The sequence below is a fragment of the Danio rerio genome, chromosome 8 (genome assembly GCF_049306965.1).
Source record: "Danio rerio strain Tuebingen ecotype United States chromosome 8, GRCz12tu, whole genome shotgun sequence".
Taxonomy (NCBI): domain Eukaryota; kingdom Metazoa; phylum Chordata; class Actinopteri; order Cypriniformes; family Danionidae; genus Danio; species Danio rerio.
In genome coordinates this window covers 3,368,330-3,385,104 of record NC_133183.1, presented here as the reverse complement: position 1 = coordinate 3,385,104, position 16,775 = coordinate 3,368,330, and the positions used below count along the sequence as shown (strand labels likewise).

The window sequence follows — 16,775 nt, the reverse complement described above, 5'->3', positions numbered from 1 at the left end:
ATATAAAAAAATAAAATAAAAAAACAGCTGACCGGCCCACATTTAAAAAATGGTCCGGCCCTTCTGGCATTTGCCAGAATTGCCAGATGGCCAGTCCGCCCCTGGACACTACAGATCAAAAAGCGTATACGCGGTCTTCAGCCCCAGAGGGTTAACAGAGCCAGGAAATGTTCACAGTATGTCTGATAATATTTTTTCTTCTGGAGAAAGTCTTATTTGTTTTATTTCGGCTAGAATAAAAGCAGTTTTAATTTTTTTATAATCTATTTTAAGGTCAATATTATTAGCCCCTTTAAGCTATATTTTTTTCGATAGTCTACAGAACAAACCACTGTCATACAATAACTTGCCTAATTACCCTAACCTGCCTAGTTAAACTAATTAACCTAGTTAAGCCTTTAAATGTCACTTTAAGCTGTATAGAAGTGTCTTGAAAAATATCTAGTCAAATATTATTTACTGTCATCATGACCAAGATAAAATAAATCAGTTATTAGGGATGAGTTTTATGTTTAGAAATGTATTAGTATTATGATAAGTAATGTGTTAAAAACTTAAATTGGGGAAAAAACAGGGGGCTACTAAGTCAGGGGGGCTAATAATGACTTTAACTGTACTTATTTCGTACGAGTATAGTTTTTTTACAATAGTCAAAAATACATTGTATGGGTCAAAACATTATGCCAAATGTCATTTGAATATTAAATTAATATCCTGTTCCATGAAGATAATTTGTAAAGTTAGGAATGTGCGTGGCTAAGAACTTCATTTAGACAACTTTAAAGAGTAAAGTTTACAGTATAATACAGCGGTCACCAAACTTGTTCCTGGAGGGCCGGTGTCCTGCAGATTTTAGCTCCAACCCTAATCAAACACAGCCGATGTGAGCTAATCAAGGCCTTATTTGGTATACTTTAAACATCCAGGCAGGTGTGTTGAGGCAAGTTGGAGCTAAACTCTGCAGGGACACCGGCCCTCCAGGAATGAGATTGGTGACCCCTGGTATAATATATCAATGGAAAGCTGTATTTTTCATATATTTCCCAAATAACAGACCAAGGAAATTTTGACGGAATTTCCTATCAATTTTTCTTTTGGTGAAAATCGAATTACTTTTTGGCAGGAATAATTTTTTTAATATAGGTTTTTAATGTTATTTCAGTATTATTCGATTATTATTATTATTTTATTTTGTTATTAGCCCCTTAATAATTTTTTTTAAACATTTTTATTTATTTTTATTGTTCAAACAAATCACTGTTATACAATAACTTACTAGTTGCCTAGTTAACCTTATTAACCTACACTGTAAAATATACAGTATTACTGGCAATTTTGGTTGCTAGCAATACTATAAAATTTGTATTGCTATAGCACATGCTATGGCCCCATATGGTCCAAAAGCAAAGCTTGTTTTTAATAAAACAAATATAAATCTGCATATAATAAATAACATTGCTGCTAAGAATAACATTATACTAATGCAAATTCTCATGAATAAACTGAAAAAGCCCCCCGAGATGAAAAAGGCATGGAGGCAGTGGTTTTAATATTTATGTAGAAAATAATAATTTTAATCCTTTAATTGTTTTCATCTGTAAGGATATTTGTGTATTGCTGTACATCCTGTGTGTATTCATGCAGTGTAAGTGTTTAGACCTGCATAACTAAATCGCTCCACACTGGACTTTAGAGCAGCTTTTAGTTGGTCAATGATGAGGTTTATTTCAGTTCCTCAAAATAGCAAACCACCAACAATGCTCCCTAATGCTGCGTTCACACCAGACGCGGAACGCGTGGATAAATCGCGCGTAAATAGCCGCGTGAACATTTGAGTTTATTCGCTTCATTCGCGCGTCAAATCCGCTTCATTCGTGCGTCAAATTCACTTCAGAACAGGATTTGCGTGATGGGCAAAAAGCAGGGCTTTTGTCTGCCCGGTGACTCTAGCTTCATAGCTGAATGGCTAACATGGATTTAATTAAGAAAAAAAAAACAGTGTTTATGTACTTTTTTTTTTTTATACACCTCCTTTCAGAGGTGCATCCAGCTCTGTGAGCTCATAAACTCCCCCAGAAACTGAACCTGGATGATGGAGGCTTTCAGCGGTGCTTCTGAAGCATGGTTTATACTTCTGCATCAAGTGACCGGCGTAACCCACGGCGCATGCAACGCGCGTAGCTGTGCATTTATACTTCTGCGCGCTGTCTCTGTTGGTCTGCATTAACACTTCCGAAACGCTAGTTGGCAGTGAGGTGTTAATGTTCCTCTGTGTCGAGTTTCTTCGCTGTTGTTTTGCTTTCCCTGAACACTTCCGGGATGTACAAGTGGCTCAAACTCGCTCATTTTGAGGCAGGAACCGGCGGACGTGCCACAACTTTAACTATGAGGTAAACACAAAACAAAAATTTCCACACTTGTAAGCAATCGCTCCATCAGGCTCGCACCATTCACTCGGCTCTCGGTCCCGCCCAGACTCATCAGCGCTACCAAGCCGACCAATCACAGAGCTTGTGCTACGCGTCGTTGCAACGTGTAGTTACGTGTAGTTTTTTTGAGAGGTGCACGTCAGTGACGCCGACGACCCCAGCGAAGGGCTATGCGTCAGTGCCGTAGCATACGCCGGCGTTTGATGCAGAAGTATAAATTGTAATAAAGTAGAAGTAATAAAGTAATAGTAAAAGAAGTAATAAAGTGCGCAAAACGCACAACGCCACGCCATTCGCGCTTATCGCATTATTCGGGCCGCGTCATTCGCGCCGCAGGATGTCTATTCGTGCGTTTGCATTGACCTTAAATGTACATTGACGCGCGTTCCGCATCTGGTGTGAACGCAGCATAACACACCTCCATTTTAGACCAGCACACTCAAGAGTCCACAAAGTGCTACAAATGAATTTGCTATTTAAACAACATGGCGCAAAACGGGAAAATCAGGGTTGTGCTGGTCTGAAAATAGCAACAAATCGCGCCAAACACGTCTTGTGCTTTATTGTGCCGGGTGTAAGATAGGACCCTCAGATTTGTGCTGCAGGTTAACAAATTTACCTTGACCTTGAGGCAAACTGAGCAATGTTAGTTCCTGCCCCAACAGCAAGTAGACCTCATGAACTAACCACCAGAGTTTGGACATATTCACAGACAGTCTGTCATGAGTATCTGTCTCATGTCAACACACTGTATACCTCTGAAAGGCTCGATTACACTTCTTCTTTCTACAGTGCTGCGTCTGAACATCAGTGAAAAGTGAGAGAGAACAAAGCGCTTCAGTGACCTCAGAGGCGGTCTAAAGGCTTTTTTCCCTCAGTTATTAATCAGCTAGCAGCTAAATCATCCACCTGCTATGCAAATACTCAAGCACACACACGCACACACACGCTACTCACCGTCCTCATATACAAAGTTCTAGGAGATTTGCATCCAAACCTCACAGCACAGTGCTTCCTGATGAACTGAACACCTCGTGCATCATGGTAACGTACAGCTGTTTCTGTTTATTCCATAGGTTGCATGTTGATTTGAGCTAATGTTTGACCTGCTGTTAGAGATTTGAGTTGGCTTCGGGTGCTAATGAACGCTATTTTATATGTAAACAAACATCGTCTTTTATTGAAAGTGTGTATTTTAGGTGATTTCTGCTTTGAAACCTGCGCACTGTTTCAGCTCCTCATTGACGCAGGATTAAATGTGTCATTGTTCTCTGTCTGGTGAAATTCAGCCACTGATCTGATCAAAAACGGAAAGTAGAAACGTTCAGCTTCCTCTTATCTGGCCATCACTGCGAGACGGACACTATTATGCTGTTAATATGTGCTTGTTTTGTTTTCTATTTAACATTAATTTATGCTCTTACATTCAATAATAACATTACTTTATATGTTTGCACGTACTTTAAGTACAATAAATGCTGTTAGAAGTTAAAAATAAATATACACTGTGAAAAAATATCCTTTAATTAGCAGTTTTCTGTTGTTTTGTGATCCATGTTTTTATTTTCCCCCCTTTATTTTATCTTTTTGAATTGCATTATGGGATCTTTATCATTTTTACAGCAACTTTTAACCTTGAAAAGTTAGAAAAGGTGACTTATATGAACATTTGTAATAGTTTGCAGGGCTATACTGTCTGTTGGTGTTGTATTCTATGCTACAACCACCTTACTTTTAATACTAAACCAACAGCACATGTTCTGTTGTTTTACAGACTTATTTCTCTGTATATTATTGTTTCTTATACATTATATTATTTCAAACGACTTAAATGTCAATAAATGTCACTTTGTTAAACTGTAGAGTCGAATTTTCGACATCTCATAATGCAATTCACCACCGTAAATAAACAGACAACATAAAATATAGAGACTGTTAATTAATTTTTTTTACTGTGTAGTTATGTGGCGCAGAGAAGTGATTCAAGTTATGTGTAGAGAAGTAAATGACTGTGACACATTTGTATATCTAAACAGTGTTAGTGTAATGAGTTGCAAAGTAAATATTAATCACCTAACAGTCTATTTTTGATCTAATGAGAATTAGTTGGCATGTAGATTAGGCATGGGCCAATATAAGGCCGTACTCACACTAGGTACAGTTGCCTCGAACCGGGCCAAAGCACGCTTGTCCCCCCTCCCGTCTCCCCCGACGGCCCGCACTCACACCATATCGGGCCTCGGCACGCTTACGTCATCGCTGCTGCGCTGTTCAGAAGCGCTCTCTATGGCAAGCCTTTTTAGCATTTAAATCTTTGTTCTGACTCCATAAATATATTTCGAGATATCTCTAATTATATTTTGACTAGTCATAATTATAATTCGACTAGTCAGAATAACAATTAGAGATACCTGCAATTACAATTGTACTAGTACGAAATCAGATTGGAGATATCTGCAAATATATTATGACTAGTCATATTCCTCCATTGACTTCCATTGAAAAATATTTGCAGATATCTCTAACTGAGTTTTGACTAGTCACAATTGTAATTAGAGATATCTTTGAGTTTTTACTAGTCATAATACATTTGGAGATGTCTTTAATTCCTCATATTTAGAGATATTTACAAATATATTTGAAGATATCTCTAATTAATTTACTAATAGTCGTATTACAGTTGTAGATATCTTGAATTGGATTTTTGACGAGTCAAAACTCATTTAGAGTTTCTGACGGTATGATAACCTTGGATAAAAATATCACAGTTTCACAATATCACGGTATTGTCTTTACTGCTCTAAAATGACTTATTCTAAAATCTCTGAGTTAAAATCAGCAACTTATTTCCCCCACTGAACGCAATATATTTTATTTCATGAAATATTTATAATATTCGGGAACAGTAAACATGTTTGGCCAAATAATTAAAATGAATCATTCACTTCTGCTGTCTTCATTAATTTCAGAAACAGATTTCTTTACAACACATGAAAATAAAACCTTTACACATAGCCGGACTAGATTGGGTCTATACTTCACAGAGAAACTAAAACTACGCCTATAACTTGCAGCAACCTCATAAAAGTTAAACAAAACTTTTCATAAACTTCTCATAAACTTTTCTTACATGATAAAGTATCATACAGTACATATCATAAGCTTTATTTAGCAAAAAAAACAACAACAAACAACCAAATTTAAGGTTATTTGGGCTAAAATTGGGTTACACGTAGCCGGACTACCTAGCCGGTGAAATGACGGCTATTGCTTGCTGGGCATATACCTTAGGAGCAATATTACAGACAATAGCTGCGTCCCAAATGGCACACACTATGCACTCATGCACTATGTACTTATGCACTTACACACTCAACAGGATAGTATATGTATGTAGTGGTGTCCCAAATGGCACTCTAATGTTTTTTTACTAAGCGGAAATTCAAACCGTTTCCCTGATGACGTTTGACGGTTGCCAAATCAGTGAAATAAACGACCGACTTATCAAATAATACCTGCCATGAGTATAACCACATTTACCATCGGGAGGCGCTATAATCACTCTAGTAGGAGAATTTTGCTTTCACCATCCAAAATAAATAAAGTTATTCAACATGTGCGTCCGATAGCTCCGCAAACCATCAAACCTGCTGTCGTTGAGTGCGTGAAGTGTCCATCATTACACACTTCACTTTAGCGGCTGAATGAGTGCATCATCCGGGTAATTAAAGTGCACTTAATGTTTTTAGAGTTTTCAGTGTGAACGCACTACTTACACTATTTATACTACAAAATGGCGTAGAATAATGCATAAGTATGCAATTTGGGACGCAGCTAAAGTTAGCGGTTTTAAAACCTTGACTTTTCCAAACCACGATAAACCTTTTAACAAGTTAACGTCCCATGCCTAATGTAAATGTAACTTACATTTAACAAACGCACCATCAAAATAAAATGTGACCAATTATTTTGCTTGTTTTAAGGAAAAATCTGCTTAATTTTGACACATTCTTTCTGAAAACAAGACAATCTGTTTTGCTTGTCTACAAAATGCTTCTTGATTAACGAATTTTTAGATATTTGGACTAGAAACAAGACACAAACTTTAAATAAGAAAGCGTTTTTTGCAGTGTGCTGTAATTACATTTCATTTTCCCTGAAAGAGTATAAAGTAAGGGATTACTTCTCATTTTTAGGTCGGTTAATTACAGTTGATTATGATGTACTGTAGAGTAGTTGTGTTAAATAAATCAGCAGGTCTGGATAAATCAATCCAGAAAATAGTGTAATACAAATATATTCAGTTTTTTTTTCAACTAAAGGATTTTCAAGACAATTGCACATTGAGTGAGAAATTAATGTCAATTATTGTATGAAATATGGTGTCGTTACTTTAAAACATTTCATTTTTGATAAATAAATAGGGTTTGAGTTTCTTAAGTGTTACTTTTGTTTTTGAACAAAGCTAAAAGGACATGTTTGACTCAAATGTAAATAATTGAAATAGATTAATTTCTATTATGTGTTGATTTATATGGATTTTGAAAGTAGTATGAAGTCAGGTAATTATATAATTTTTTTGTAATGCTGGACAAATATTAATCACATCCAAATAATTTATGTGTGTGTGTATTATATATATTTATAATGTAGAAGTGATACACACACATACATAAACAAAACAAAACCAACAAAAGAGTTTTGTTATATAGATATTTAAATTTATATAATCTCTATCATATACATACACTACCTGACGAAAGTCTTGTCGTGGATCCCAGTTTTAAGAGCGACAAAGAATAACTCGAATTCTAGTTGATCATTTGGAAAAGTGGCAGAAGGTGGATTTCTCTAATCAATCTTCTGTTGATCTGCATCCCAATCATCACCAATACTGCAGAAGACCTACTGGAACCAGCATGGAGCCAAGATTCTCTCAGAAATCAGTCAAGTTTGGTGAAGGAGAAATCATGGTTTGGGTTTACATTCAGTATGGGGGTGTGCGAGAGATCTGCAGAGTGGATGATCAACATCAACAGCCTGAGGTATCAAGACATTTGTGCTGCCCATTACATTACAAACCACAGGAGAGGGACAATTCTCCAGCAGGATAGCGCTCCTTCTCATACTTCAGCCTCCACATCAAAGCTCCTGAAAGCAGAGAAGGTCAAGCTGCTCCAGGATTGGCCAGCTCAGTCACCAGAAATAAACATTATTGAGCATGTCTGGGGTAAGATGGAGGAGGAGGCATTGAAGATGAATCTAAAGGATCTTGATGAACTCTGGGAGTCCTGCATGAATGCTTTATTTGCCATTTCAGATTACTTTATAAGTGATTTGAGTCAGTGCAGAGATGTATGGATGCAGTCCTCCAAGCTCATGATGGAGTCAGACACAATATTCATTCTGTCTCCACTGCAGCAGGACTTCATATTCTATACTGGACATTATTTATTTTCAGTGACAAGACTTTTGTCTAAGCAGTCAGACCTTACTGTCCTAATTAAATCATTAATAATCAAGGCTTGACCATATGTTATTGTGGTAAAATAAGCGTCATCTAGAGGCCTTTGCTTTTCTTAATCGCCACTTCTGATACCAAATCATCAACTAGAAGTCAACTTATTATTTGTTGTTCCTAAACCTAGAATAGACAAGACTACTGTCAGGTAGTGTGTATATTTTATATCTAAATATAAGTAAATGTTTTCTCTAATATGTGCAGGCATTTGTGGATTTGTATAGTACATATGTGTGTGTATAATATATATAGTGTTTATTATTACAGTACAGAAACAAATATGTCAAAACAATATAATATAAACACAATGTAATGATGTAATTGGTAATTAATAACTGTTTGAATTAACGTATCCAGCCCCTGTATCTAACCAAGATAAGAGGCTAAGTAATAATGCGGTTTGCAAACTGAACATTCCTTTTTTTAGGCTGGCTTGTGTAGCAAGCCAGACTACTGTTATCCCATTTTTCTTCTGAGACTAAAAAACAAAACGCATCTCCTCCTAGAGCTTTCGAGCTATGACCACCAAACTCACACCAAACCTTCAAACTGGTCTGACTCGGTGTGCTATATCTTTTCCAACTGATCCGACTTTCGGTTTTCCGAAAAACGTCCCGGGACCGTTGGAAAAATCCCATTGACTTAACATTGGACCAGACTTTGTGACCTCATAACTCTGCATCAGACTGTCACACAGACTTCTAACTGGGCTCATTTAATTCAGACTACCTAACTGCCAATACCTGATGAGCTTTTAACTTTCTGGCCACGCCCTAGTAACCACTTTTGGGACCCTAGAAACTGTCCCATAGACTTCCATTCAAAAGACTGTCATTGACTTTACATTGGATCAATCTTTGTGAGCTCATAACTCTGCATCAGACTCTCCTACAGACTAATGGCTGAGCTCATTTAACTCAGACTACCAAACTACCAATAACTGACGAGCTTTCAACTTTCTAGCCACTCCCTAACTACCAGATACTGCACCCTAGCAACTGTCCCATAGCTTAACAAATAACAAACCCATATCTATCTATCTATCTATCTATCTATCTATCTATCTATCTATCTATCTATCTATCTATCTATCTATCTATCTATCTATCTATCTATTCATACTTTTTAAAACTGTTTAAAGTAAATAAACTATTACCAACAGGCTTTCACAAGCCAGCCTCAAAGTTTGTCTCGACAAACTTTAATAATCTAGTTATACTTATTATATTATTAAACATGTGTGATATGTTCCTTCCCTCTGTGCTATTTCTGAACTCCTCATATTTACATAATCTTTTACTACATCCAGGAAGTAACAAACCAAACCCGCACAGCTCAATACACATTGTTCTTGTTAGAGTTTGACCTTGATTTGGGAAGAAAAAGTCATGTGAATTCATAAAAATTATTGTTGTGAATGTTCTGGAGCAAACACAACTAAGACATGTGTGTTTTTATTCATCTTTAGAGTTTCTTCGGGAAGACCTCCCGAAGACCTCCAGCTCCTCCCAAGAGAACAGGTACAATTATGACAAACTTTATACTTCTGTACAGACAAAGAATTGGAGGCCATTTATTTCACAGTCTATTATGTTTAGAAATGTGTTGAAATAAAATATATTATTTCGGTTAAACAGAAATTAAGGAAAAATATACAGGAGGGCTAATAATTCTGTACATACTTCTGGATAGGCTGGAAAACTGGGTTGGGCTGTCTGGGACAGTCCTTAAATGGTTCAGATCTTACCTTGAAGGGAGAGGTTACCATGTCAGTATAGGTGACCATAGGTCAAGATGGACACCCATGACATGTGGAGTTCCACAAGGCTCGATTCTGGCACCACTCCTGTTCAACCTTTACATGCTCCCCCTGAGCCAAATAATGAGAAAGAACCAAATCTCCTACCACAGCTATGCTGATGACACTCAGATCTACCTAGCCTTACTCCCTAGCCTTATTCCTGTTTATGTAAAGCACTTAGAATTGCCACTGTGTATGAAATGTGCTATATAAATAAACTTGCCTTGCCTTGCCTTGCCTTACTGCCTAATGACTACAGCCCCATTGACACCCTCTGCCAATTGTTACGATTTAAAAGATGTTAAATAAAGCGGAAGAGGAGTAACATTAATTTTTGGGTGAAACACATAAGCAACCACACAAATGAGGGACAAAACCAAGATCAGTTAAATGCAATAAAGTGATTTTATTTACAAAAATAGTGATAATAATGAATGCCAAAAAAATATGTATATAGAAAGATTATAAAATATTTACAAAGAGACATTGAATTTCACAGATAACAAATGACATAAGATGTTTGACCAGATATGGGAGAGTTGGAGAAATGAGAAGCGGGCGGCGTCCAAACAAAAGAAATAAATAAAACAAAACAATCTATTTGGCCCAATCTCTACCCTATCTATCCAAAATAAAAATGCAGAGGTTATTGAAAAGAAATCTTCGCGTCTATTACGCACTACCTAACCTATGCGAATCTCTGATGGGAAAACAAAAAGTACAGTGGGTGGAGCATGCCCCTTACCTAGTGTGTCTAATACAGAGATATTCAAACTACTTGTGCACAATGTATGCATTGATGAAATGAACAGTTGGATGTGCCAAAACTTTCTTCAGTTAAACAAAGAGAAAACTGAAGTCATCGCGTTTGGGAACAGAGATGAGGTTCTCAAGGTGAATGCGTACCTTGGCACCACGGGTCAAACAACAAAAAATAAAGTCAAGAATCTTGGTGTGACTCTGGAGTCAGATCTGAGTTTCAGTTGTCATGTCAGTAAATCAGCATACTAACATCTCAAAAACGTTGCAAGAATCAGATGCTTTGTTTCCAGTGAAGACTTAGAGAGACTTGTTCATGCTTTTATCAGCAGCAGGGTGGATTACTGTATCGGTCTCCTCACTGGCCTTCCCAAAAAAACAGTCAGACACTTACTGCTCATCCAGAATGCTGCAGCCAGAATTCTGACCAGAACCAGGAAATCAGAGCACATCACACCTGTCCTCAGGTCTCTACACTGGCTCCCAGTCACATTCAAAATAGATTTTAAAGTATTATTACTGGTCTATAAATCACTAAATGGCCTAGGACCTCAATACATTACAGATATGCTCACTGAATACAAACCCAACAGATCACTCAGATCTTTAGGATCATATAAACCAGAAGTTCCAAGAGTTCAGTCAAAGCAGGGTGAATCTGCCTTCAGCCACTATGCCCCTCGCTGCTGGAATCAGCTTCCAGAAATGATCAGATGTGCTCCAACATTAGGCACATTCACATGAAGACTGAAGACACATCTGTTTAGCTGTGCCTTTACTGAATGAGCACTGTGCTACGACTGAAAGATGACACTATTATATTTTTCTTTTCTTTTTAATTATCTTTTAACCTATTTTAAAAAATTTGTATCTGTTTTTTTTTTATAATTTTTATTTGTTTTTATTTTCTTATATTTGTCTTTTTATTCATTTTCCTATTCTTTTTATTTTATTTATGTAAAGCACTTTGAATTGCCACCGTGTATCAAATGGGCTATATAAATAAACTTGCCTTGCCTTGTACATACACACAAAACATGACTGTGAAGTAAATTTCTGCCAATTTTTTTATAGTTTGTATTAAACAGAAATCAGGGGAAAATATACAGCGGTTTATCTCTGTATACAGTAACCCTTTATTTTGATGATCCACTTGAGTATTAGACTGTCTGCTTAATATTTGTTGCTACTGCTCCTTCAACAGACATTTAACCGACTATAAAACACTTTGCAGGGACATGTCAACACTAACCTCAACCCCAACCTAACAGTCCACTTATAATTTGATGAGAATTAGCTGGCATGTAGTAGCAGAGTAACTTAATTCAACAAACAGACCGTCAAAATAAAGTGTGACCCTGTATATTTATCTAAAGTTGATCAGATGGGGCATTACTACCTTTACCATTTTAAAATTTGTCTAATACAGGTAAATATGTAGGCAGCACGGTCACGCAATGGGTAGCATGATCACCTCACAGCAAGAAGGTCTCTGGTTTGAGCCCCGGCTGGGTCAGTTGGCATTTCTGTGTGAAGTTTGCATGTTCTCCCCATGCTGGGTTTCCTAAAAGTCCAAAAACATGTGGTATAGGTGAACTGGGTAAGCTAAATTGGCCGTAGTGTATGTGCGTGAATGAGTGTGTATGGATGTTTCCCAGTGATGGGTTGCAGCTTGAAGGGCATCCTCTGTGTAAAACATATGCTGGAAAAGTTGTCGATTCATTCCGCTGTGGCGACCCCTGATTAATAGAGGGACTAAACTGAAAAGAAAATGAATGAATCAACAAGTAAATATGATAAATGAATTAATGTGTCACTATAACTACCTCCCAAGTCTGATTGCAATAAGAATTGTAAACTTTTTGGTATGACAAGTATTTTATATAATTATATTTAAACATGTTGTACAATTTGTAAAATTACAGCTGCATAATAAAAATTTCCTGCAATGTCAGGCCTTTATTCTCACAACATTCCAGTAATTAGTTTGGACGAATGAAACCGTTAAAATACAATTATCAAAGTCTTTTTCTTTCCAATTTTTGTAATCTTTTTCCCCATTCATTTTCCAACACTTTGTTTGTAGACAACAGCCCTGGATATGGCTGGCCAGAAGGGGAATTTGTAAGTACCATGATCACCTTTTTAAAACACACATACACACACACACACACACACACATACACACATAGTTCAAAAGTGTGGGAACTGTGTTCTTATCTTACTTCCTGTTGTATCACTTCCCTTACAATAGTGAATTACTGCTGTTTTTTATGCATCATCCTGATGGTCAAACCAGACTGAAGTTGCAATAGTTTGTCTGATTCTAGATTTGCTTTATTTTAGTAACACAATTAATGAGAAACCAAATTATAGACATTGGAAAAGCTTCAATAAAAATCATACTAATAGTTTTTTGCTTGTTTTTAGTCTAAATATCTAAAAAATTCCAAAAATCAAGAAGCATTTTTTTAAAGGTCACCTATTTTACCCCCTTTTCAAGATTTAATATACAGTTGAAGTCAGAATTATTAGCCCCTCTGTTTATTTTTCCCCAATTTCAGCTCTGTTAAAATAGAAAAAAATAAATAAATAAATAAAATTGGGTTAAAAATACCCCAACACATAACCCAACTATAAGTTATTAAAGCACCTTCACAACTATGGGTTATTTTAACCCAATGCATTGGGATATTATTTTATCTATGCATTGCATAATTCCATTCTGGTATTACTATTGCTACTATTACTAGTATTGATTTTATAATTATGGCTGGGTAAATAAAAAAACATACAGTATTCAAAAATATTGAAAATGCTTCATTTCCATTACATTTTAGTTCACTTTTGTTAAAATAAATCAAGAATCACAAACAATGAAGAAACAGAACAAAGTGCAGACAGTTCTAAACTGTGCAAGCAGAAAATGATGTGTTGATGGAGCAGAATATGGAGCTCTATGTGCTTTATCAGTGTCCAGTACATTTAACCACATCCAAACACTTCTAAAAGATAGTCTTGGATGGTGAAATGAATATAAAAACACAACACGGATAGGTAATTTGATAAAAAAAAAAAAAACAATATTATTGCGTTAGAGCTTAAATAAACTTTATAACGCAAAAACAAAATTATGCACACATAATAAATAATAAAATATTCAAATAATCAAAACATTTTAACCCAACTGGTTTAGTTATTAAATAAATAACATAATAAAGGTTAAAAATAGCTCAACAAAGCAGCAAATATATTTAACTCAACTGGTTGAGTTACTAAATAAATAACATAATAAAGGTTCAAAATAACCCAACAAAGCAGCAAATATGTTTAACTCAACCATTGGGTTAAATAAATAACTCAACGTTTTTAGAATGTGTTTAATAGAAAATAGATTTTCTCTAGATTTCCTCTCTAATAACTGATTTACTTTATCTTTACCATGATGACAGTAAATAATATTTAACTAGATATTTTTCAACACACTTCTATACAGCTTAAAGTGACATTTAAAGACTGAACTAGGTTAATTAGTTTAACTAGGCTGGTTAGGGTAATCAGGCAAGTTATTGTATGACAGTGATTTGTTCTGTAGACTATTGGAAAAATATATTGCTTAAAGGGGCTAATAATTTTGACCTTAAAATGGTTTAAAAAAAAAATAAAACCTGCTTTTATTCTAGCCGAAATAAAAAAAATAAGACTTTCTCCAGAAGAAAAAAAATATTATCAGACATACTGCGAACATTTTCCTTGCTCTGTTAAACATCATTTGGGAATAATTTATAAAAGAAAAAGGGGGGCTAATCATTTTGACTTCAACAGTAAGTCTTGTGTGTCTCCAGAATGTGTCTGTAAAGTTTCAGCTCAAAACACTCATCAGATTATTTATTATACCTTTATGAATATTGGAAATTTCGGCTCTGAGGACATTGTAGCTGTTTTTGTGGCCTGTGCCTCTCCACGCTCACCATTCCCACGTGCCTGTCAGAGTGTGTCTCTTGCTGTTTCTTAATTCCAAGAAGGAATTTCTTAATTCCAGTGGAGACCGGTCTTGCTAGGTCACTTTGGAAGAACGAACTCGGGAGACCGCGAGAACAGAGAGCGCGTCCTCTGAGAAGTGAGATCCTGCGTTCTTCCCATAGTTCTTCCTAATGGTCACATGACCTTCACGCATCTTTTTTTGGGAGTGGGGGTTTCACCTTTAATTGACAGGACAGTAGAGAATTAACTGGAAAGCATGGTGAGCAAAGAGAGAGGAAGGATCGGCATTGGACTGCGAGGCGGGAATCGAACTTGGGTCGGCGTGAGCACTGGAGTGCATGTGTCAACGCACTAACCACTACACCACTGGCGCCGACTACCTTCACGCATCTTTAACCACATTTTTTAAATATTACAGCATTCATACAACGATTTATTGCTTTTCCCCTTTTCACAATATTAACTCTGCATAAAGACTTTACTAATATAAATTGCACAATATAAATAAAACAGGTTTTAATTCGAATTTCAGCAAACACACACCCTTAATGTGTTTTTTTCACCCTCATGCTAATGTTTATATTCATCGTTTCATTAAGGGAAACTCCTGAGATAAATAATTCATATCTCTGAACTTTAAAAAATAAACCTATATAAAATGCTGCGCTTCCCACCTCCAGTCGCAATGACTTCTGGGATTTCCAGAGCGAGTTCAATGCTCCAGTCTGCATCGGTGCGTCCTCGATATCAAGAACACATCCGGGGGAAGTTTGATGCGTCCTCCGTTGCGGTCTTAAGTATTGGAACTGAACTTTGGCTGCTGATGATGACAATACACGAGAACAGGAGGACGCAAGACCGCTGAAGAACGCATATTGAGAAACAGCCTCTGTCTCCTGCTGCGTCAGATAAACAGCACAGTGACAGACATGAAGGAAGCAGATCTCACGTAAGGTTTGTGAGAGGTTTGTGTAGGAACTTTCCCAATGATTATCTGATGTATTTGTTGTGGAGTTATTTAAAGCCTTACTGCAACGATGAGTCACACACAGTGACCTCTACTTTAACAATCTAGTCGCAAAGTCTAAAGCGCATGGTGTAAAAGCATTAAGGGCATGTCTGAATCCACTTTTGCTATTTTAAGGATGGAAAAATACAGTTTGCATCTAACAGGGTTGTGCTTATTCTCTTAATGACTTCTGGGTGTGTTTAGAGAATAATGTGCATTAAACCAATCAGAGTCTCACTTCCCATTCCCTTTATGAGTCAGTTGCGTTGCGCCGTTGTGCATTTACTGTTTACATGGTGACTTTGTAAGTGTAAAACTGAACGCTTCACTAGCGAGAAAACAGTTAAACAGAGCATCTGCAGCTCGAGGATAAAGAACAAGCCTCCTCCATTCAGTCTCTTTACTTTTACTCTTTACTCCTTTACTTTGGTGGAGTAAGGAAACGGTGGAAACTCACTCCTCTGAGTATGCCTACATATTTCATTTCCTTTGTTAAGCGCAGTTTCAAAACTATTTCTAAATTCAGTTCTAATCTCCAGCAAAGGAATAAATGAACAATAATAATGAAGAGTGTGTAAAAACTGAGTTTATGGTGATGCAGTTGCTCCAAAATCCCACAGGTGGACAAATCTAAACTTGTTTTTATTAAAACAAATATAAATATGCAGATAATGTGTTCACGGAAACCTGAGTTTGATTTCCACCTCAAGGTAATATGCCGATACTTCTTCTCTCCTCGCACTTTTCTGTCTATACTCTCCATAGATATATACTCTAGATATCGCATAGGGACCCTCAGCATGCGTCAATAGCGCCGCCACATTGGTACAGTGCTCCCAGGACAAATGTCATTAAACCGCACTAGTCAAGACAGTGTTAATTACGTGAAGATGCAGGACTTTAGCGCTGTCTACGGCTTTATGCTAGTTTTGTTGAATAAAATCAGCAAACAATGCAAAAGAAATATGACAACGAGATGCTGCGCTTCCAGAAACTTGTATTATTGTCGGCTAACGTTAGTGAAAGAGTCGTTCGGGGGACTCATTCACAAACGAATCGCTCCCTCCGTCAGTATGAGCAGTGAAAGCAGGAGAGGAGCTGTGTTTCAGGACACGGATTAGATCAAATTTAGCAGGGAGGGTGAATAGTACATTTCTGTACACACAAACACAAGGTTTTTGTCAGGAATGCCCGTGCGGTCACTGATCCATCAATGTAGAAAAGTGATGTGAAATTATAATTTTCGTAATTAGAAAAAAAAATTACATACTA

General features: G+C 36.6%; 2 protein-coding genes across 7 annotated transcripts in view; one reads left to right on the top strand and one right to left on the bottom strand.

The window, feature by feature from the left end:
- Window positions 1-16,775, top strand: part of si:dkeyp-117b11.1 — a 99,968-nt gene that overhangs the window by 57,387 nt on the left and 25,806 nt on the right. For 3 of the 4 annotated variants that reach the window (XM_073910010.1, XM_073910011.1, XM_068223080.2), the window contains 2 exons: window positions 9,419-9,470; window positions 12,597-12,634. Coding sequence is in view for 1 of the 4 variants with exons in the window: in XM_073910009.1 (XP_073766110.1) it covers window positions 3,471-3,473; window positions 9,419-9,470; window positions 12,597-12,634 (93 nt within the window). In the remaining 3 variants the exon portion in view is untranslated. Of the gene's footprint in view, window positions 1-1,899; window positions 3,474-9,418; window positions 9,471-12,596; window positions 12,635-16,775 lie in introns of those variants that run through there. The other variant, XM_073910009.1, reaches the window with a different exon arrangement.
- Window positions 1-16,775, bottom strand: part of LOC101886963 (uncharacterized) — a 58,103-nt gene that overhangs the window by 19,748 nt on the left and 21,580 nt on the right. Inside the window, exon 1 of one of the 3 annotated variants that reach the window (XM_073910012.1) lies at window positions 4,580-4,708. The exons of the other annotated variants lie outside the window; for them this stretch is intronic. The gene's annotated coding sequence lies outside the window, so the exon portion shown is untranslated. Of the gene's footprint in view, window positions 1-4,579; window positions 4,709-16,775 lie in introns of those variants that run through there. 3 annotated transcript variants of the gene reach the window in all.